Source organism: Python bivittatus, unplaced genomic scaffold, assembly GCF_059951505.1.
Source record: "Python bivittatus isolate LINGU-HERP-01145 unplaced genomic scaffold, Pbiv_v1 ctg000590_np1212, whole genome shotgun sequence".
Lineage (NCBI taxonomy): Eukaryota > Metazoa > Chordata > Lepidosauria > Squamata > Pythonidae > Python > Python bivittatus.
Genome location: NW_028277086.1, coordinates 22,575,483 through 22,599,588, shown reverse-complemented (window position 1 = coordinate 22,599,588; position 24,106 = coordinate 22,575,483). Strand labels below are relative to the sequence as shown.

The 24,106-nt window shown below is 38.5% G+C and overlaps 1 protein-coding gene and 1 long non-coding RNA gene across 3 annotated transcripts; one reads left to right on the top strand and one right to left on the bottom strand.

Moving 5' to 3' along the window:
- Positions 1-4,713: 4,713 nt before the first annotated feature.
- Positions 4,714-12,714, bottom strand: LOC112541726 (uncharacterized). Of its 2 annotated transcripts, none has more exons than XR_015797588.1 (3): positions 11,966-12,528; positions 7,403-7,811; positions 4,714-6,735 (listed from the first exon to the last, which is right to left on the bottom strand). It is a non-coding gene; the product is annotated as an uncharacterized LOC112541726 (long non-coding RNA). The 2 variants fall into 2 exon arrangements; XR_003085688.2 differs by lacking the exon at positions 11,966-12,528 and adding an exon at positions 12,588-12,714 and having other exon boundaries at positions 4,715-6,735.
- Positions 12,652-21,923, top strand: LOC103062325 (uncharacterized). The gene is made up of 4 exons (XM_007437075.4): positions 12,652-12,742; positions 15,538-16,029; positions 17,212-17,307; positions 20,393-21,923. Exons 1-4 carry the CDS (start codon positions 12,652-12,654, stop codon positions 20,413-20,415), a joined length of 702 nt encoding a protein of 233 aa, XP_007437137.1. The 3' UTR covers positions 20,416-21,923.
- Positions 21,924-24,106: the final 2,183 nt, after the last annotated feature.

Sequence of the window (24,106 nt, the reverse complement as noted above, 5' to 3'; positions counted from 1 at the left end):
GAGAATGTCAGCTTGGCTGTACAAAACTCCTCCGTAAAATTTTAGGCTTTATTGGCATTTCGAACAAAGGTGATATTAGCATTTTAGTGAAGCATCCATGCCTCCTTTTAAAATTTAGGAACCCATGTTCTTCCTTTGAGCCAAAGCCATTTCCTTTGATGTACAAAAACTAGCCCTTTCAGGGACCATCAGTCAAACAACAGGGCTGTATTCTGAAGTCCTTCATTAAAGTTGCAAGTGTTAAAGAAACATACCTGGGTGGAAAAGGAGATGCCACATATTTTAAGGGTATCTATCTTTTCTCATGCCTAACAAAACAAAGCCTTTGTTGCACATCATTGTCTTTTATGGTTTGATTTGTTGCTTTCTGACACATCACATATATCAAATGTATATATCATTTGTGTACTATATAAAGACTTGACTGCCCCCTTAATAAATGCCTTTTGCTTTGCCTGAAGTACTGTACTTCCAATAATATTTGGAATCCTGAATATTTTCAAACAAAAATTGCAACGCTATACAGTCTTACTTGGATCTTATGCATGAGTAGAAGTACATGGGCTTTTGTCTCAGCAGGTGGCACCACCTAGTCGCCTTTGGCCTTGGGAGCACAACAGGACCAGCTTGGTTACGGAGACAATCAGGAAACATCATGTCTCCAGGCTAGGCTGAACAATCAAAAGATATCCTAGAAAAAGGCAGTGGCAAATCAGTGTCATGCTGTTGCCCAAAAAACTGCATGGTTTTATCACTGTAGTCACAAACTGACTTATTTGAGAGGGTAATGGGGTAGGGTTAAAAAAAAGAATGTTTGCAAGGTTGATGGAAGTAGAAGAATGGAAACATAATGGGGAAAGTTGATGGGCCAGATTGAAGAGATTATTGTAATAGCTGAATTTTTGCAAGATCCATTGCAGTTGAAAAATAATATAATTCTCTATGAAATAGTGAAAGCGTATATGAGTCAAACAGACTCATCAAGCTTTGGCCCTAGGGTTTATTTTGATTGTAAAACAGGGATGAATAATTGATATCTTCCTGACATTTTGGACTGTAAAATCTGTCATGTCCCACTATAAAGGAAAATAAAGAAGCCCCTTTGAGCATAAATGCTAACCACATTCTGCTATTTTCCAATCCAACCTGGATTAAGAGTGAATTTCTTTCCTATAAGATTTTTTTGCTATACATTTTGTTTTAGGAAATAAGCAGTGGACCATAAATATTTATATGCAGAGTATTTGTAAACGTAAGTTAGCTTTTTGAGATCAGCCAAGTGCTGATTAAGTGCATCCATCTAACTCGTGTTCAATTCTTAATATAGGTAGACAAATATTTATTGGTATGTCAGAGACTTGACTGATAACTCCCATGACTGGAAGTAGTAACTGAATAATACAATTCGTTTAAGAGGAACAGAATTAATATAAAGATTCAAGGACCACACTGGGATTAAAAGAACTAAAGCTAATATAATGCATCTATTCAAAATGAAGAGAACTGCTCAGTGAAAATGGCAACATGGTAACCAGGAGCAAGTAAAGGATACTTCACTTAGATTCCTGCACAGAGATGGCAGGTTGGACTCGGTCTGAATGGCTCCTCCAATTGTATATGACACAGCCTGTCCTGGTCCTTCTAGAACAGGCTAATACATCCAGTACTGTGGTGCATATTCTCTTGAAAAAAAAAACACCTGAGGACTTCCAGGAGAGTAACAGCAGATCAAAGATGGCTCCATTTTCACAGAGCCGACGACTGCAGCAGTTAAGAGGAGTTGGCGAAAAGCCTGGCTCTTCAGAACCACCTCCAGACAAAGAAGATGACTGGGTCACCCAAAAGTACTCCTTACAGAGGTTCCTTGTGAAGAAATTGCAATTTAGCAATCTCCAGTGGAATGAGTGCTCTGGGAGTCACAGGAAACATTGAGCCCAGGCCACGGTTCGGAGCCTCTAAAGAGACATTAGATTTGCTTTCACTTCCTCTTTTAATTAAATCAGAATTTACTTATTAGCGATTTACTTGGAAATTAAAAACCTTCTGAAAGGCAAGCTGCTGTACACCGAAAGAATTTCCTTCTATCCTGGGAGAAAGAAGATTTAAATAAGTTTAAAGAGTAAAAAGAAATATTTTAACTTTTGGAAAACAGCGAAAGGGAGTTAAGAATGTTGGCTGTGGACAGTTAAGGGGCCAGATAGATTTGAAAGAATAATTTTTTAATGGGCTGTTTTAAATTTTATAAAAATAAAGCAGATGATTTTGGAATTAACTGTAAGAAAACTTATTGTGGGAAAGTTTTGGCTCTGAAAATAAACAAAAAATAAGACTGGGCTTTGAAGGTTAACTAGAGGGAACCAGAGAGCAATTAAAGGAAAAGATATTTCTTAATGTAATGGATGAACATTGTTTTACTATAGAGTAATTTAAATCTGTTTGGGAACAATGTGTTCAGGACTTATTTTTAACATTGGATCTAATAGAGGATATAGAAGAAGAAAAGATTCTACTGAATAAAACAGAAGCTGCGGATGATTTGAATAGGGATTTTAAAATGGACTTTAAAGAATTGCCAGACTATAAGAGAGATATGGAAGATATGGAAAAAGATGTTGTGGATTTGAAAATGGACTTAAAATGTTTGACTACAAGAGTGACATGAGAAAGAATTTGTAATGGATATACAAACTATGCTGGCTGATGTTTTAACAATTATTGGGCTATCCTGATTATAAATCAGAAGAGTGACTTGGAGAGTTATCTTATTTTGGATCCACAGAAGGGAAGCACTAAATCTCTGAAGTTGCTACTGAAAAAAGACAGGGAGAAAATGATAAGAAATCACTATGTGGGACTTTATTTGAAGAAGCGACTGAAGATTAAGCCTCTTAAAAGAAGAAAAAGGATTTCAAAGTGGACATTTGACTAGGGTTAAATTGTATAAATTTTGATTTGGGGTTGTTGTAATTGGAATCTTTTTTTTTTTTTTTTTAACTAGGATTGCAAGACAATGTAAAGTTTTTTTCATTTGGGGATCAATCTTTTACCTCCTACTTGTAAGAGAAAGTTATGGATAAGAATGTAAAAGGGACCTATTGAATTTAGTTTCAAATATATATGTTACTATTACTGATACTCGTTATACCTGTGGGGATAAATGTTTTACTTATTAGAGAAAGTTGTAAGTCAAAATGCAAAATAGATTTGTTTAAGCTTAAAACATATAGGTTATTACTACTGGTGCTCTTAATGCTTTTGCTGAGTAAGACTGATGGATGAATCTTTCCATAATTTGGTTATTGTTTTAGTGATGAGAAATGGGAAGAAGAGGGGGTTTTTTTCCCCTGTAATATTACAGAAGGTGCTAAGTTACTGTAAATGCTTATACTTGTTTGGAGGGAGGGAGAAGTCACTTTTTCTGTTTTTTTCTCTTTTTTTTCTTTCTCTTGCCCTCTTCTTTTTTGTTTGTATACCTTTTTGAATTCTGTATTAGCGTTTAATTACGTAAAACTAATAAAAATATTATTGAAAAAGAAAAAAAAGAAAAAAACCACTTAAAAAAACCCATATTATCTTGAAAAAAAAAACCACTAGAGCCAGTTTGGTGTAGTGGTTACAGTACCAGGCTAGAAACCAGGAGACTGTGAGTTCTAGTCCTGCCTTAGGCGTGAAAGCTAACTTTGGGCCAGTCACTCTCTCAGCCCAACTCACCTCACAGGGTTGTTGTTTGGGGAAAATAGAAGGAGGAGGAAGGAGTATTAGGTATGTTCGCTACCTTGAGTTATTTATAAAAATAATAAAGGTGGGATAAAAAAAAATCTAAAAAAAAACAACCTGACAGTAAAATTTGACAGCCAGTCCAGTCAACCTTTATTTATGGAAGAGGCAGAATCTTATTTTTTTCATTTCAGGCAACAAAATATCTTCATTCTATTAAGACAGCTGCATCTGCACTGAGAGGATGAGGCTATCAAGCTATTTTTCTTAAGCCTGTAAGACCCATTGAAGTCTATTAGGTTGCAAATGGACTAGCATGCTGTTGGTAGAACCAAAAGGGCCATTTAAGTTAGCTGTATTATATGTTCATTTGATGTATAACTGACCTTACTACTGGTACCTTTCAGCTCAGTTTAGTACTTTACCACTGTGAACACTGTCATCCTAATACCATATTCTGAATCTGCTAAATACTGCGTAAAATTAGCAGACGTTGGACATTTCTTTCATGCATTTCCCTCATTAAACAAACCACAGGGCTTCATCAGAATTCCATTTCGGCAACCACCCTAATTAATTTTCTTCCTATGAGATTAAAAGTGGCAGACTGAGGTTTATGATAAATTATCAAGTATAAAGGAAGTGTAAACATGTTCATTCAATTACCTCTGATGCATCTACTGTCCTATTCATCTAGTGTCTAGAAACCGAGTAGACCTCACTGTTCCAAGTCCAGCACAATGAGAATTTTGGAAGGTTGGAATCTGCTGAATCAACATAGACATTTTTGTCAGTCCATCATCAATCAAATAACAATTTTTTTTAAAATCTGGGAAAACAAAGACTGCAGGAATGTAGACAAAACCTAGGAGCATATCCCAAAACATACATACAAAATTTGGTGTAGTGGTTAAGGTGCTGGACTCGAAACTAGGAGACTGAGAGTTCCAGTTCTCCCTTAGGTACGGAAAACCAGCTGGGTGACTTTGGGCCACTCACTCTCTCTCAGCCTAACCCACCTCACAGGATTGTCGGGGGGGAAATAGGAGGAAGGAGTATTATGTACACTGCCTTGAGTTGTAAAAAAAAATTAAGGTGGGATACAAATCAAATAAATAAATAAAATCCAGCCAATAGATGGATAACAACTTAAATACATGTGTATTTTTATTTAGAGTATATTGATGCTACACTCCTTTGACAGCTCATGGTAGCTTATAGAAATACAGCTAAACCAGATCTTAAAACATTATTAAACTAAAACAATACATATATTTCAAACAATTTGTTCCACAATATGACCTATATAATGGATCAAGCAGAATGAACAACTGATGTTAGATATCTCCAAGGGAAGGACCAGCAAAATGTGTGCCATTGATCTAAGGGTGCAGGGTGGACTGTACATTGGGTGGTCCTGTAAGTAGTCTGGCTCTAAGCCATGAAAAATTGTATACCCTCTTATGAGCAACTTGAAATAGGCTTCAGACTCAACTGGCAACATAGGAAGTTAACTGGGGCGTTCAGGAAGCACCACTCTGTTGCATTATAACACCCCATCACATGCTAGGCATTTCTGTTAGTACAGACTAGTAAAATCAGTTGTACGCTAACAAGGAAGCTAGCATGGAAAGTACCAGCAACAACCTGGGGAAAAGCCTCAAATTTCAGGAGGCAAGCCCCCGCAGCTTGTCACGTGCTCAATCGGAGCACATGATCCCTTGTGTTTCATGTATTACCATATATGGTTATGGGCTTGTATTAGGTAGTGTGACGTATATATGCTTAACCCAGCCCTCTGATGTACTAACCCAGCCCTCTGATGTACTCAATAAAAAAGGTTTCCAGACTCCTGTCTGGGCGCTCTCATCCCCCTCAAAGGAGAATCAGTTTGGTGTCTTCTTTCCCCTCACTCGTGAGGGGCCCACTGTAACTGCGTGAATGTTACACCACTCACCACCCATGCTGTCTCATTCTGGGCCAGATGCAATTTCTGAACAGTCTTCAAGGACTGTTGATGTCCCACAAGGAGCACACTACTGTATAATAATCCAGTGTTAAAGTTATCATTGCATAAGCCACTGAAGCCAGGTTTTTCTCCTCCAGACTGGATTGCAGTTAGTTTAGATTGTAGTTAGTTTAATAGCTGAAGCTGATAAATTATCCTCCTTGCCACTGATATTATGAGGCTGTCCAGCATCAAGACTGTAGAGGAAAACTATCAGAAGACTTTTGTACATCGAGGAGACAGGACTGGTGTGCCACAATTGTCTCTTCTGCTCTTGGGGTCTCCTGAGCCATAGTAGCTATAAAGGTTTATAAAGAGTTAAATTTATTTAGCTGAATGATGTTTTGCACGAATGGTTACTAGCTAAGGAAGGTACAACCTTGGAATTTGGGGAGTATACCAGGAACGATAAAGTGCTGTCCACCCGCTTTAGGTTTTAGCTTATCTTTTGGAGGAATATAAAATATCATAAGACATGCAAACAACAGGTGTAATTAATTATCATGCCATCCTTAGCTGCCCGTAGTGATCCTCTAAGTTAAGGATAAAAAGCCTCGGAGTCCTGATCTTGTGGGCTTCGATGCAGACCTAATTCAGGAAGGTGCTGCATGCTGGCTATATTGGGGTCTCTTCGTTGTCGTTACTGGGGCTCCCGACAACAGATTGAAGGAAGCTGCTTGCTTGGTAATGTATTAATGCCCGCATATTAATAAAGATCATTTAACTTCTCTCCACTTGTGTCTTCATTGGTTCTGAATCTTTATAACTATAAAAAAAAAACCATTGCCTTTGGCAAAAGAAAGACAGATCCAAAATCACCCACCAACTGCAAATCTGATCTTTAAGGAAGAATGCATCCCATCCAGGACAGGCATTTATCTTGAATACTGAAGTCCAACCCTTGCAATCAGTAACAACTTGTCTTATCTGCACTGAGTTTCAATTTATTCTTCCACATCCAGTCCCTTATTTTCTGGAGGCAGAGGCCTTGGTGACATCTAACCCAGAGCCTGTAGGAAAGAAGTGTTTATTTTATTATTTATTTACATATCAAATTTGCCACCGCCCATCTCATTAGAAAGTGACTCTGGGCAGTTTACAAGAAAGATAAATATTAATTAAAAATGCAATATAACCATTGGTCCTAAATAAATATCTTCCAAGAATTGATGGTAGCTAGAAAGTATTAGGCTTGAGGAGCATCATCAGGGCACCAGCCACCCCCAGGGTTGGTTAAAACTCTGACATCTCAAGCATATCAATAACAACTAGCTTCAAACCTGCAAATAATCCTTCCCAGTGGCTTCATATAGATGTTAAATAACATGGGAAACCAGATGCAAATCTTATTTATACACTAACAGCCAATCCATATGTACCCCAACTGAACTACTAAACCCGGCCTATTTATCCACAGTCCACATGTATACTTGCAGGTCATGTACATAATGCTGTCTGGCTTTTGCCCCAGCTGCATTTGTCTCTCCCGTCAACTCTCACCCAGGGATAGATTATAAAATGACCTGTAACCAATCCCATGCTGTCAGCCAGGAACAGCCCAAGTATCCCTAGTAATATCCATACCGCTCCCTGGCAAAAGAGAGAAAGCCGTTTCCCTGAAACTCCTCAAAGGAGTAACCCCCAAGGCCAACCCCCAGCAGGGACTGTAAAACCTACAGGGACTGTCCCACCACATGTTCTAGGACTGAGCCAAACATCCATCCATCCTTGCAGAGGTCTCCAGACCAGGTGCTAAAAATATCCAAGGCACGCAGATGCAATGCAGGCTGCTGGTAGCGGCAGAACGGCAAGAAAGGAGGTAAAACGGCTAGTGCTCTGAGGCCTCCCTGGGGACTGCCACTCTTTCATAGACCTCCTTGCCAGGTGGCAAAAATTTTGGTGGGAAACACTTTTAAGATATTCTGATATGCCAGCCTTCGCCCTTGTAAACGTCCATTCTTCATTTTGATTGTGGAGTAGGCCGTTGATCTTGATAACACTGGATTCAGTTTTTGAAAAAGGGACCATGAAAACAGCAGTACTGTACAAGATGGACCAACCAGCACGAACCAGATTTTTTTTGTCCCTAAAATAAGATGCAAATAGCATATGACAAAGTACAGAAGAAAAAATGCATTACTGCAGCACATTATTTAAACATGGTGACATACGGATGCTCTATATATGTTATATCCACATGGAAAAAATATATAAGCAGAATGATTATGTTAAGAATTTGTAGAAATCCAGAGATAGTAGAAATTCCATTTCCCCCTCTAGATTTGGAGCAAATGTTTGTTTAGGACTTTTTTTTTACACTAGCATAATGTCCATATGGAAAGTTCTTCCCCATTCATGGTTGCAAAAGCAGACACAATTTTATCCATTTAGCTATGGCTATATTTTCCCAATATATGTAGGTCTCGATTAGTGCTGATAAAGAATCCCACAAAATGGTTGCATTATTCAAATTTATACTATTCAAAGTGATATTTCTATGGAAGATAAGGTAACTGGTTCCAGTGTGACAGAAATAGGCAATGAAAATTTTTAAACTTAAATTTTTATATGTTTATTAACGAAACACAACAGTAAGAGACTACAAGAATAGTTGGTAATGAGGAAGTGGTAGCAAGATTGCTACCTAGACTACCCCTCAGCTTTTTTACATGGTTTTATTGTTTATTATTACTTTCTAATGGAGTATAACCTGCCATGAGATCTTCTGGATGGATCTCATAAATATTTAAAATAAATCAGCTAAACAAAGGACATGCTGGAAGATAAACCCATATCCAAAGTGTACCTGCTATCTCCTGTAGTTCTTCAAAATGAGCCTCTTTGTTTCTGAGCTTTCCTTGAATGGAACTTCCTGTTCTCCATTTTGCACACACAATGATTAGCATCTAGAACCCCAACAGCAACTAGCATGTACTAGCCTCAACTGCACACGTGCTACCCTTGCATTAACTGAATTTTATAGTCTTTTTATGTATATAGTCTTTTATATAGTGTTTTTTTTAGCTAATTTAATGTGGATATTTATATTTTTTACTGTTTTTGATGTTTGATTTTAATTGTGAGCCACCTAAAGTCATCCTCTGGGGGAGATGGGCAGCATATAAATTAAATAAATAAATGAATGAATGAATGAATGAATGAATGAATGAATTTTGGCTTGCATTAAATTCGACCTGGTATTAATTTATACTTTGCACTCAGTCAAATATCACACTATTCAAACTCGCATTAATCACGACCTACTTGTACACTGAATCATAAGTTATCTAATAGGTTCTAGGGCAGTATTTCTTAAACTTTTTTTCTCTCAAGATCCCTTCCCACTCTTAAAAATTATGGGAAACCCCAAAAGAGCGTTTGCTTCTATGAATTACATTTATCAATATTTACCATATTAAAAATTAAAATTGATACATTTGCCACAACTACCTCTTCTCACAATTGTTTGATGGGATTTTAATATTGTATTATTTTTTAACATAGGCTGGCAAATAATTTTGATTTCGCGGACCCAAGGGGGTCTTGGGGGACCGCCAGGGATCCTCGGATCACACTTTGAGAAACACTGTTCTAGGGAATCTAACCTGTGTGCTTACTTTAGAATTTATTGGATTCTACAGATCCAGAAAACTGGACTAATTCAGTCAACAATGACCAAGTTAATAAGGGGTGAGCACCTCTTTTAGATTGCACTCCCACCCTACATTACTGAGCCTCAGGCTGTTGGTGAACAAACTGCATTCAGAATAGAATTCAGCAAGGAACATGAGGGGTTTCTGAGTTCCAAACTGTGCTGTTTCAATATAAAGTTGTGTGAAAAAGAAAGTACACCCTCTTTGAGTTCTGTGGTTTTATGTATCAGGACATAATAAAAATCATCTGGTCCTTAGCAGTTCTCAAAAGTAGGTAAATACAACCTCAGATGAACATGATATTACACCATGTCATCATTTATTTTACAAAAAGAAAGCCAAAATGGAGAAGCCATGTGTGAAAAACTAAGTACACCCTTACTGCTTCCACAGGTATGAAGAGGCTAAGTAGCAGCCAGGTGCTGCTAATCAAATGCCCTTGATCAATTGACTACTTCTATCAGCAAGTGTGACTACCTCTATAAAAGCCGAAGTTTGAGGAATTTGCTGGTCTTGAGCATTGAGGTGTGTGTTAGCATAATGCCAAAGAGTAAAGACAACAGCAATGATCTTAGAGAAGCCATTGTTGCTGCCCATCAATCTGGGAAGGGTTATAAGGCTATTTCCAAACAATTTAAAGTCCATCATTCTACAGTGAGGAAGATTATTCACAAGTGGAAAACATTCAAGACAGTTGCCAATCTTCCCAGGAGTGGACGTCCCAACACATTTACCCCAAGGTCAGACCGTGCAATGCTCAGAGAAATTGCAAAAAATCCAAGAGTTACATCTCAGACTCAACAGGCCTCAGTTAGCATGTTAAATGTTAAAGTTCATGGCAGTACAATTAGAAAAAGACTGAACAAGTATGGTTTGTTTGGAAGGGTTGCCAAGAGAAAGCCTCTCCTCTCTAAAAAGAACATGGCAGCACAGCTTAGGTTTGCAAAGTTGCATCTGAACAAATCACAAGACTTCTGGAACACTGTCCTTTGGACAGACGAGACCAAAGTAGAAATGTTTGACCATAATGCACAGCACCACGTTTGGCAAAAACCAAACACACCATATCAGCACAAACATCTCATACCCACTGTCAAGCATGGTGGTGGAGGGGTGATGATTTGAGCTTGTTTTGCAGCCACAGGACCTGGACACCTTGCAGTCATTGAGTCAGCCATGAACTCCTCTGTATACCAAAGTATTCTAGAGTCAAATGTGAGGCCATCTGTCCAACAGTAAAGCTTGGCTGACATTGGGTCATGCAACAGGACAATGATCCAAGCACACCAGCAAATCTACAACAGAATGGCTTAAAAAGAATCAAGGTGTTGCAATGGCCCAGTCAAAGTCCAGACCTCAACCCGATTGAAATGCTGTGGCAGAACCTCAAGAGAGCTGTGCATAAACAAATGCCCGCAAACCTCAATGAACTGAAGCAATGTTGTAAAGAAGAGTGGGCCAAAATTCCTCCACAACAATGTGAGAGACTGATAAAGTCATACAGAAAACAATTACTTCAAGTTATTGCTGCTAAAGGTGGTTCTACAAGCTGTTGAATCATAAGGTGTAGTTTTTCACACATGGCTTCTCCATTTTGGCTTTGTTTTTGTAAAATAAATGATGACATGGCGTAATATGTCATGTGTTGTTGTTCATCTGAGGTTGTACTTAGCTATTTTTGAGAACTGCTAAGGACCAGATGATTTTTACTATGTCCTGATACGTAAAACCATAGAACTCAAAGAGGGTGAACTTTCTTTTTCACACGACTGTATCTTACACTCCAAAACCTTTAAGTGGCCTTACTCTAGATCAGCTACAGCTGAGCTGAATTTAATTATATATATCCTCCCATTCTCAAAAATTATTGTTTAGTTCCTACAATAGAAGCATAATGAATTATACCAGTCTGCTTGTAGAATCCAACAGATATCCAATAGCTAGACATTTAAATAACTTCTGTTACATTTTATGTGTATGACTACATCTGAAAGAGTCATGTACTTTGTACAGTATTCAGTAATGTTTGTATTGCATGTGAATGTTTTCTAATCTAATACAAAAGCTGGACCACCTGAAGCCACAGCTCTTTAAGGTAATTGAAGAACCTACAATATTTATTTTGCTTTTCTTTTATCAGGAAATAAACTAGTTTTCCAAAAAATACATCATAATGGTTACCATGTCTGAGCACTGCACACCAAGTCACAAACAACAAAATAAATGTACACCTGCTTAATATTGCCTAGGTCAGGGCTAAATGGCATCACACCACGTGCACACAACACTCACACACACAAAGGTAAGATGCACAGTCCCATCACTAAAGCACTATGGCAGGCAAAAAAAATCAACCAAATGCATGAAAAACAACAATAAAAGCTAGGGTTGGCCTTGCCATACACAAATTTTAGGGGCTCCCTGTTTGGCCCTGTTTGCTAGTTAAGGGTTGCAGCGCCCACCAGCAGGCCAGCCCCAAATAATCGGAAGCGGTGTTTGCCACCGTGGCAGCCACACCACGAGACACGCCTGGCACTTCGGGACCTACACGTGCCCTTCCTGGCTGAGGAAATACAGGCCCACCTACCTGGCGGGACTCTAGTTGGTTATGGCTATGGCTGCATTTAGCGCACTGACGCGGTCGCTGCTTCAGGCTATTTGAGGCATGATGAAAGGGCAGCGAATAGTTCCTGAAAATGATGACTGTCGCGTCAGAAGGGATTTGGGGTTGGGGCATCCCTGGGATCAAAGTAACTCAGCCCGCCTTGACGGCGAGCTGGACGGGGCCGCTTGGCGAAACGCCCCAGACCGTCTGCGCTGCGTTCGGCGCATCTAGCAGAAGCGGCGCGCGCGGCTGCCATTAACTCGCTCGCTCTGCCGCTGCCCAGTCTCTGGCCCGCAACAGACGCGCCTGCGCCCCGCACCAGGACAGGGCATGCCAAAAGTCTGAAACGAGACTCGCTGGAAACGACCCCTCACTGAGCCGTTCTTATGGCAACCGAGCTGGAGCGATAAACACTCTCCCGCGCGAGCGTACAAGAAGGAAGATCTTCGGAAGGCAGGCGCGGCGCGGCGCGGAGGGAGGCGTGTGGTTTGGTTGGGCTTTTTACGCGTCCGAGGAGGAACCACCTGTGCGTATTCCCTTTTAGCCGGAAGCAGAGAGGGAAGTCGCCGGGGTCTCGCCTGCAGCCGCAGCCGAGAAGACTCACCTGGGTGCCTGGCGCCCTCTGGAACCTGTGCGCCGTTGAGCGCGGAGCTGGTCCCAGCCGCGCCATGGGGTGCTCGAGCAGCGCTCAGACCAAAGTCAAGGACTACAGCCGGCAAACTCCTAAACCCCCGGATGCCAACGGAGTGCCCCAGTGTGGTGAGTGGCGCCTTCGCTCCGCGGCTTTGGACGTGCGCAAAAGTGGAGGCGGCGCCCTCGCAAGAGCTACCCCTTAAAGAAGCAGAATGTGGGGAAAGGGCCGTAAGAGAGTCAAGGCTGGAGAAGCCTGGCTGTCAGGCGGGCTAAATCATCGCGGAGGAGGAATAGCGATTTTAGGAAATGCAGCTTTTTTCCACGTCTGCATCTGAACAGCTGCTTAGCTGCTTTCGTTGCTTCCTCTCCAGGATCAGATCATGCCCTCTTCTGTAGTTGGCTGTCCTAGTTTACTCCCCCTTTCTGTACCCCATTCCCGCATCGGATGATAGGTAATTTCCAGCCTCCAACTACAAAGGTTAAGCTTTGCTCTGGTCTTGCCCCTGTGCTCACTATTGTCCATTCTCTGTGGCTCATGGAGGAAATCAAAAGAGGAAAACCACTTAATCGTTCATTATGGCTTGACCTAGTCATAAAGTTCCATTCTAAAAACATGCAGTAGATCCTGGGGAATAAATCCTCACTTTGTTGAATGATGCTGTTTACAAAATTGAGCACAGGATTATTAGCCTTATTTGTAACTAATAATAATGACTTATGGGTCTCTTGGGAAGTTGGTTTGTCCTAATGGTTATTTTCAGCATTTTTTTACTAAATCAAGAAAAACAGTGGTTGAACTGGACTGCTCGAATTCTAAGATGAATTGCACTGAAACTAATAAGTATTATATATCAACTTTAAAAATAGCTATGGAAGATATGCTTTCTTCAAAATAAATTCATATAGTTGCACACAAATTATGCTTAGATTTAAGAAAATATTGATGATACAAATTATTTGGATTGCACTCTTGTGCTCACTTTGATGTGACAAATTCTCACTAAATATGGTAAACCTTACTTCTGACTGAATTTAGGGTTGTGCTTTAAGATCCATGTTCTCTACTTTTGTAAAGTCTTAATTCAGCTGTCTCATTTCTGTTTTTGAAGAACTATATAACTGCTAGTATGTGACAATTTTAGTTAAGTTTTTTAAAATTTATATTCTAACTCTTCTAAATTACCTCTTAAGCCATCTGGTATGCTTTGATAATATAGCACATGAAAGACCAGTGTTACATGCAACATACACTGTTAGGTCTAACCATATTTTTACAACTGTACTGTCAGGAAAGCAGCATTGAAATATGAAGCAAAGTCTGCTAACTTGTGCAGCTTTTAATGCTGATCTCAGAATGGTGGCTATCCTTGAGTACAGTTGTATAAATGTGTTCCCCAGAGTTACTTTCTGTTAGGTACCCATTATTAGAGCCTGGTGGTTCTCAATAGCTAATCTTTGCTGCAAGACGTATAGGTCTTTACTGTGGCTTTTAATACCAATATAGTCAATAACCATGTGGTCCAAAGCTTCTTGTAGAGGTTGGAAGTTGTGGGAGATTCTATGAATGGATGTAGTTCATATTTCACATAAATAGACTTCAGAATTATTGCTGAAGATATTGATGCTGAGAAATTAATCTTTGTCTCTTTGAAAACTATATTGCAGTGTTCCATAAGATTTTGTTCCATCTTTCTATGCCATTTAACGCCTTTCTGAAATTTCCAGAATAATTTGCCTGAGTAAGTGGGGTTATGCTAACTGGATCAGCTAATTTGGACTCAGTTTAAAGACTGGATAAAAATACAGAAACTGAAATTAAGTCCAGATAAGCTGTAATTGTTTATACTGGAATGTGAGACAGCTAGCCAGGAAATTCTTGTTGTAGGTCTTAAGACAACTTGGTGTGTTCCTGAATAAGGTTTTCTCTTGATTTTGGGATGATACTTGTGATCAGGACAATAAAAATGTAAGAAAGGGTGTGTCATTGGGTGAGAAGGAATTTTCTGGGACTTTACCTTATTATTTCAAGATATGTATAGCTCAGGGAGACTCTGAAGTAGCAACTATATTTATTCAAGATGATGTAATTTACAAATACTTCAGAAAATAAACCTGAATTGTCAATGTAAAATGTTCTCATGGGACCTGCAAAAAAAAGTTGGGCTATGAAGTACTTTTGAACAGCTTTCAGTATTCCAGCCAATTAAGCATCTCTTCTCTTAAGATGCTCCATTCTGTTCTTTTTACTATTTGGACTTTTACCCCCAAAAGATAATAGTTTGTATCTATTAAAATGCTCTTTTAGGTTGCTTTTTTGCCCCTCCCCTTCAAGGATTTTTTTTTTATTTTGTATATGTGTGTATACTGTAGGAAACTTAGCGTTCTTCCACTGTATCCCACTACAGTCAAATGACTCCTGGTGGTTAGCATGATAGAAAGAAAAACAACTGTAAACATCCATAGTAGGCATAAAAACTAAATAACAATGAAGTCAAAGATAAAACAACTAAAACATAAAAGCACAGATGGCCCAATTTTGTTAGAATGCTCTCTGGAACAGTTTCAGCATCTTTCTGAACATAGGAAGAGGGCAACTGGATATTTTCTGGCCTTAGCTCCTTCACCTATACGTAAGCACGGTGGCTATATTTAAAATACATTCAATTCTGTCCATATTATTTCCCAATAATTTATTCTTGTAGCAAAGCAACTTATGGTACCCTAAAGAATAACAGTTTTATTAAGTTATAATAAAGCATATGGAAGGGATGAGAGGTGAGTAAATAGCAAATTCAGAAGGAAATAAATGCAAAAAGTTCATAAAAAGATAACTTCGTGATTAACAGTGGCCACAAATATTCATTTCTGTTTCTCTTTCTTTCTTCTTTAAAACACACACTTGATCAACATTGTAAAATCAGATGACAGCTTGCCTATCACAGATAAAAATGACACAGTACCTGACCAAACCAAACTTGAAACAACGGAGGAGGTGGAGCTTGGATCTTCTTGGAAAAAATCAAATGAGGATCTCCCTAAAGAGGAGCCTGATGCTTTGATTCAGGGAATAACAAAATGTGCCCTTTCTACCTGTCACAGAGTAGATCCTGAGGGCACAGAGCCTCAGCTAATGGCACCAGAAGAGAAATTCAACAGAAGTCAGTCCTTATCTCTAGACCTCCTTGAAGCTGGTGGGCCTCAGGCTGTGGAGCCAACAGGGTTGGTTAGCAACCCTCAAGCTGCCTCAGAAGCTGCTGGTTCTTCACCTTCAGAATCTGTCCAGAATAAGAAGCCTGAACCTGTTGAATCCTCAGGAAGTGGCACACCTGAGTCTGTAACAGAGGAAAACCAGTGTCTTGTAATGGAAATTGTGAAGGAACTGCTTATGGATGAAGAGGAACAGCTAACGGAGGGTAACAAATATGCTCTTGCAGTTTCAAGGGGCCGGGTTCTGTCATATATGCCGTTTCCTCTGAGCTCAATCAATTTTTTTACATGCAAATACCTGGGAGCAGAAACTTTTGCTTAGGGATTTGAGCTATGTCTAGCATTTAAAAGTCATAAAAATAGTTTATCCTGGAAAAGTAATAAAAATGTCTATAAGGGCTGTTCCAGATTGAATGACCCCAGTGCTACCAGGTGTTATTTATTTCCTAGTACCAATCTTGTTTGCTTCTCCTTCCAATAACTCTTACTAGATAAGGTGGTAATTAGATAGTGACTTTGGGTGGGAAAGCTCTATCTAGGGGTATATTTACATAATGCAAATGGGACAAAATCATCTCCACTTTGATCTGGGGATGGATCTGCTCACTGCTAATGCTGATATCTTGTTTCAGATCAGATCAAATTATTCTGATGCTTATATGTATCATATAAGTTCAGGCTTCTGGATTCACTTTTTTGGCAAAGTACCATATTGCATTGATATAGGGTACATCTTGTTCAGTCCTTAGCAATGATTAGAAAAATGTGTTTTGAGAAGATAATGGAAAAGAGAAAGTAATGGTCATCCTGCATTTTTACATAAGACATGAAAAACTATTTTTTAGGATAACTGTGGCCCACAAAGATACGTTCTTATAATGTACCAGTACGGTGACAAGATCTATGAAAAATGTGTCCTGCTGGAAACAGGATCTATAGGTTTTTTTATTGGATTACTTTAACAAAATAGATAAATATTGGGGAATGGGAATTCCATCTATATGGATCTATATGTTTTGACTTGAAATGCCAATGGATCAAAGTGGTTTAATATAGCTTTAGTAATTTGACTTCTAAATAGTTTTACCGATTATTTTTTCAAAAGAATCAGCCACAAACAAGCTAACATAAAGGATAAGAATAGTTGCAATGATAAACAAAGAGCATTTAATGACTGAATTCTTAAGAAACAACAAGTGCCTCTATCTCAGCTGGCAGAAACTAGGTTTCTCTTGCACTTTGTTTTTCATATTTAAAGAAAATCTGTGGCTGACAAAATGACATCCATAAAGTGTTGAGACACTCAGTGCTCTTTTCAGTGTTCCTTGCCTTGATCTCTGTAGTTACTGTACCAGTAACTAAAACCAGTAACTTTTCTCCTGAGACAGGAGAAAAGATGGAAACTGAGACGCGCCATGAGATAATACATGGGGCCTCGGAAACAAAAGAAGAAACTGGAGAAGCTACAATGGCCACAGAGATAGGTATGTTGATGGAGAACATAAAAATGTAATATATTAAGAACGCAAAATGCTGAATTGGTATTCTTGTGTGTTCTTGCTTATTTAAATACAGCAGATATTCAGGTAGCAGCCTGCCAATTGATATGTGCATCTGCTTGGGATTTCTTTGAGTAAGTATTTCACTAGACATGATGGATATGCGTATTTAAAAGAGAACTAGGGGTATAGGATGAATCAAAGATGGAAGAACCTCAAAGTTCATATAGTCCAATGTCCAATGTACTAGAATCCCTGAAAGATGTCTATCTGCCCTATTTGAAGACCTCCAGCAAAGAACTCACCACTTTATGTGACAGCCTGTTCCACTGACTGACAGCTCGTACATTCAGCAACTTCTTCCTCATATCTGGCCTGAACCTCCTTCCTTGTAGTTTTAACTCACTGGTTCTGGTCCTGCCCTCTGAGTAGAGTATATAGAGTAGAAGTCCACTACCTCTTCTGTGTGACAGTTCTTTATTTGAAGACTGCTGTCATTATTTCTCCTCAGTCATCTCTTCTATAGGCTAAACATTCCCAGATCTTTTAACTGTTCCTCAAAAAGCTTGGTTTCAAGACTCCTCACCATCTTTGTAACCCTTCTCTGAATACACTCCAAGATGTCACTGTCTTTTTTGAACTGTGGTGTCCAGAACTGGACAGAGAATTCCAAATGGGGTCTGAGTAGGACAGAGTATAAATGCAACAGTTAAATCCTATGATCTAGGCTTTATGCTCCTGTTAACGTAGTATTTGCCTTTTTATCAGCTGCAACGCACTGCTGGTTCATGTTTAACTTTGACTTGTTAGAACTTCCTGGTTTCCACATTCCTATACTTGTACCATTCATTTTTTCCCTATAATCCTTCTCCTTGCCACTCTCCTCCAAAGATTATTCTCCAAAATTCTTTAATCATAACTTTCTGCACCATGATAAAGAAATAATGATGCAGGGGACAAGCTGCATCGAAGCAAGCTGCAAGTTGGAAGATCTAGCATTTAATTCCTGTGCCCTCACCCAGTCAGTCGGATCCCTCTTTTAAAAGTGAAAGTATCTAGTTTGGCCTTAAATCTTTTGATGTAAACCAGCTAGTTAAGAATAATAGGCTGGAAGTACTTGGAAAATGAGATGCTTAATTAAACACTCTTAATTCCATAGTTACTATTTGCCAAACTTGTTTAAGTAAAGTTTGGATTATTGCCATAGCTTTGGGATTTCCCATCCTCACTCACTTGAATACCTGGAAATCAAAACAAATAAAGGCAACAAATTAAAAAAGATGAGAAGAAAAGCAAAAAGGTCTGTCCTTCAATGTCTTTTCATTGCTCCTGATGGCAAAGTATTTAGGGGGGAAAAAGCCCTCATCAGGTGAAGCTTGACACCTGATGATTTCATGGATACATCCATGTAGTTTCCTTGACAATAATATGGAAGTAATGTACCACTGACTTCTTCCAAATTTTTTTTTCTTCCCAGTCTGATTCACTGCCAAGGTATTTTTTAATTGTCTCCCATCAAAGTACTAACTAGGTCTTACCCTGCTTAGCTTTTTGAGATCTTCCAGGGCTGGCTACATGCTACCACAGTGCTGAGATACTGGAAAGTAGTATTTGTTATTAAAGGTTAGGCATTAGTGATGCATTAGACCATCTCAGAATAAATGGCTTTTAGTTTTGAAATATTGGCCTAGAGTTCATAACATGGTTTGTCTTGGTATGTTCTTATTCATTGTTTATAAGCTGTGGTTTGTTACTTAGTGTGTTGTATAACCCTAACCATTATGTTGGAATAAATAGTGGCAGAAGACTGTATTTGCCTTTCTGTCGCTCTTTAGGGAGTTGTCTTTTCAATCTTTCAAAATTACCATCAAGAAAAAAAAAGTTAATGTTCCCCTCACTCTTTTTACTTTTTCTTTAAAAAGATTTCTAATCATTCATTTTCTCTATAAGATGTAAAAAAGTTTACTCTTAATTAGAGATGTAAAATGTGTGGAAGCTTTGAAGAATGGAAAAAGCCATTTTTTATTTCAAACTTGGCAGTTTAATTTTTAACATTCTTTACAGATATTAAATGACCTTAATATATTACACCAGTTGGTTCTCTGTTAATTAGTTTAGCATTATAAAGCATTTAAAAATACTTCTAATTTTTGTTACAAATTGAAATATGTGCTAAAATCTAAGGCAAGCAGCATCTCTTCATAATCTTTCTGTTTTGTTTTTTAGGAAAAATATTCTTTTTTGAGTATTCACATTTCTGCTCTTACAAGAGAGAACCTGAAAGATTTCACAGTTTTTATAGGACAAGTTTTATTGACTGAGCTCAGAGTAATGCAGTATGTGTTTTTTTTTCTTTATACATTAGTTTTTATTTCAAATTTCTTTTTTATGAACTACAAACTGGGTTGTTTCCACTTGTGCTGATTGTTAAGCCCTTCAAATTATCTTCTGTCTTGGTGATGTGCAGGGAGTGAGTTCCTTTACCTGGTGAGAACATATAGTCCTCCAAGGTAGGAACTGGTCTTTGATCATGCTGAGTAGAGGTGCTGGAAGCTGTAGTTCAGAAAAGTTTTTTTAATTTTGGGTGACTCCAAATCAGTGTTGATTCTTGGCAACTGCCTGGACAAATCCCTGCCATTTTCTTGGCAAGATTTCCAAAATGGTTTGCCATTGCCTGCTTCCTAGGGCTTAGAGAGAATGACTGGCGCAAGGTCACCCAGCCAGTTTTGTGTCTAAGGCAAGACTAGAACTCACAGTATCCTGATTTCTAGCGTGTTGCCTTAACCATTACATCAAACTGGCTCTCTTTCAGAAAAGTTTGGAGTGCTGCAAATTATCCATCCTTGATCTAACTGGATCTCTAGGTTATCTATTCAGTTTTCTCTGGTTAACAAAGGATCTCCATTTCCAATCTGAAATTTATCTTTTTTTAAAGCTTATTCCATTGTAGGCATTTTTCTGACATAAAAAGCACTAGCAAATTTTCATGGTACCTACATATGCCTTTACTTCAAAGATTATATTCGTCTAAGATCTTTATCACTTTTTAAATTCTACCATTATATTACAGAAGCAGCTAATGAAGAAGAATGACCCATGGCTTCTGGCTGGACTTCACGGCTAGATTTTATGGCTTCTGGCTGGACCTCATTCTTAGTTGCTCAGTTAATGTTTATATTCCTGTTTGACAAAAATCTAGTTTTTATAAAAGCTTGTATGGACTTATCACAACTACTGAGTACTAAGGGAAAAACATTTGAAGGAATTTTAATGGGGAAGTCAAGTTGCCAAGGCACCATTGAGGAACTGCAATGTTAAACCATCACATCTGCCAGAAAGTGCCTTCTGCTATCATTTCAATAGAACTATGAGTTACAGATCACCTTTACTTACTTCAGTTAGAAAATATGAAGGATAATATAGCACAAATCATATAAATTGTAAAAGTGAGTACAGGTAATCTTAGATCTAAGAATGTACTGTACATGGTCTAAAATAGAGTGAGAATAACTAAATTCCAGTGGAGTTTTTGCAGCCATGGATTATTTAATTACATTAGCACATCTCTTGGGTGAAGTTTCTTGTAAACATATAAGAATTGTAATCCCCATCTTGAAGGGGACCAGATGGGGTTAGGCTGATTTATAGCATTAAAGTTTGACCTTATTTCTTTATATGGTATAGGGAAGGAAATACAAAATTACCTTTTCCTGAAAGTAATGGAAATAGTGACTGTGATCTGCAAAGCACTTGGATGAGAACTAGTGTGGATTAATGACACTTAAAAATTGGAGGAGATAAAGCATATGAAAAAAACAATTACCTTGCATCTAATAATAACTGACAAGCACAAGATATATTTGATTACATCACAATGATAATGGTAACACATTTTTTAAAAAATAATTTCTTTAAAAGAAATTTAAATATGGCTAGGATTTTAATTATAAATTAAGAAAGTAAAAATTACAACAAAATGAATGACTGGTTTCAGTTTGCAATGATTATGCATTGATGGAACACATTTTAAGTATTTTCCTCTTCAAATATATGCACATTCTATTTTATAGATCTTTTCTGTTATAGTAAAACAAAAAATGAATATTATAAGCCTTTGTTTTAAAGAATGAGACTTAATGCAGTACAGATCTCACAGCTGAACAGTTGAGAGAAATGTCAGGCTGAAAATCAAATGAATGATTGATTACAATATTCTTCTCTAAACTATGCAACCAATAAACTTGAACAGAGCTGTGCTTCACTCATTATCAAAAACAAATTTATTCTTTGCTGCTATATGTGTAATGTGGCTGGTCTTATGCCTCCTCAGAAGTCTCAAATGTAACCTTAAACTTTGAAATAAATAATATATTTGTGGAATGTGGTAATATTGACCAAATATGGGGGCTGTAACCCTTCTATGGGTATGGTAGAAAATATATTACTACATAGTTGGTGCAGCTTGGGAAAATAGAAAGGTTTTGGAGCTGATAGACTAGTGTTTCTCAACCTCAGCAGCCTTAAGATGTGTGGACTTCAACTCCCAGAATTCCCCCAGCCAGCATCCCAAATAGGTGGCCATCCAGCCCCCATTTGAAAACTTCCAGTTAGAGTCCATCACTGTTCTGCTTAACAGCTCTATTAGGAAATGCTTCCTAATATTCAGTTATAGTCTCAGCCAGTTGGTCATTATCATGCTGTGTGGAAAAAGAAAAAAGATCTGGGTACAATGCTTTTGTTAATGCAACCAAGACTATTTTTTTAGCTGCCATATCACTATTTCCTTGTGTGCAGCTAGTGGGCCATGGTATTCCTAGATGCATTTCACATGCATTCCCACCCAATCAGTTCTGTCCAACCCTGTACCTATTCATCTGATCTTTCCTACCCAGATGCAGGTCACTTGTTGTGGTTAATCATTCTGTTGGATTTGGCCCAGTATTCAAGCCTTTTGAATAGTGACTTTATCCATAAAGTCAGTCCCCTTAACTTTATAGCATTTGCAAATTTGATCAGCATCCCTTCCATTCCATCTTGCAGGTCTTTAAAAGAAGATGTTGAACAGCACCAGGCCAAAGACAGAATCCTGAGGGACATCACTCAATACTTCCCTCCTGAATGATGCAGAACAATTTATAAGCATCCTTTAGGTGTTGCAGTTCCTCTGGGTGGATGGCCAGTAGTAGCCTTCTGCAGTGATATCATTTGATTCTTATGCTGTTCATCTTACCTGTATGCTTTGGACAGGATTTATAGTATTCAGGAACAAGAATTCCCCAGGCTTGTCTACGTACAAATCCTCTCTGCATCCCTTTATGCCAGATCTACAGGTAGTCCTGGGTTAACTACCACCCTGTTTAGCAACCATTCAAACTTACAACAGCACTGAAAAAGTAGCTTTAGAACTGGTCCTTGAGCTTATGACCATCGCAGCATCCCCGCAGTCACCTGATCACCATTTGGGTGCTTGGCAACTAGCACACATTTACAAGAGTCACAGCATCCCACAGTCATGTGATCACCATTTGCGAGTTTCACAGCTGGCTTCCAACAAACAGTCAGTTGAGAAGCCAGCAATAATTGACAAGTGGTCATGTGATATCGTGCTAAACAACCATGGGTGATTTGCTTAAGACCCATAGCAGAACTGACATAAGTCTGGCACGGTCATGTGATGTTTCACTTAACGACCGCATTGCTCAGCAATGGAGTTGTCAGTCCCAATTGTGGTTGTTAAGTGAGGACTATCTGTATTTCTTTACATGACAGCCAGTTTGATATAGTGATTAAAGACACCAAGCCAGAAATAGAGAGACTGCAAATTCTAGTTCTGCCTTAGGGTCAAAGCAAGTTAAGTAACTGTGAGCCAACCACTCTCTCTCAGTCCTAGAAAGAGGGCAATGGCAAACCACTTCTGAAAATGTTGCAAAAAACCCTGCATCAATTGTCCAGGCAGTTGCCAGTAGTCAGGACTGACTCAAAGACAACCCCTCCCTGAAAAAACCATCCTTTACATACATACCTATCATACTATTCCCTGTCAGGATAAGCTATGTTAAGCAAAGCACATAAAAGTAAACCACAGAAATTAGAGGCATGAAATTAAAGGACAGTACTAGTTAATACTACTGTTTTCTGACATTTTGGCCAGTATGTCCCAAGTACAGCCAAAGCCCAGTTCTCTCTCAAGTATGCTCATGCTATTCTATGCAAGCTAGAATCTCTAAATTTGGATCCCATCTTGCAAGCCAACATACTCTTGCTTGCATATCAACGGCTATGAGATAGATGCAATACAATCATGGGAAAAGTTGCATAATATCAATCCCAGATTCTAGTCACATGAAAGTTGGCAGACTTGTTTCCCTAGGGAGTGTCATTGTCTAAAAATTTTATCCTAATATTGCAAGAAATCATTGAGCATTTTGAAAAACAAATTAGAGGTGCCTAGCATAACACTACTGCTCTAATTGAAATACCTATTTTTCTGAATTTGGTGCACTCAAAAGGTTATTTGTGAAAACATCCATCAAGAACTATCCGTCACAGAAATAGTTATAGCAATTTATTATCAGCTATCATCAAAAAGTGGAGGAAAAAAACAGTCTGAACATTTTTGGACTGAGATTCCAATCCGGACAGTCAGGCTGTTTTCCCCTATACTGAATTAGGATCCAAACTGAATCTTCTTAATTGAGCACATCCCTAAACTTGCTATTAGAAGGTCTACTTGGAAAGCCCAAATACACTTTTATAACAATCAGAGAAAAAAATTCAAATGTGA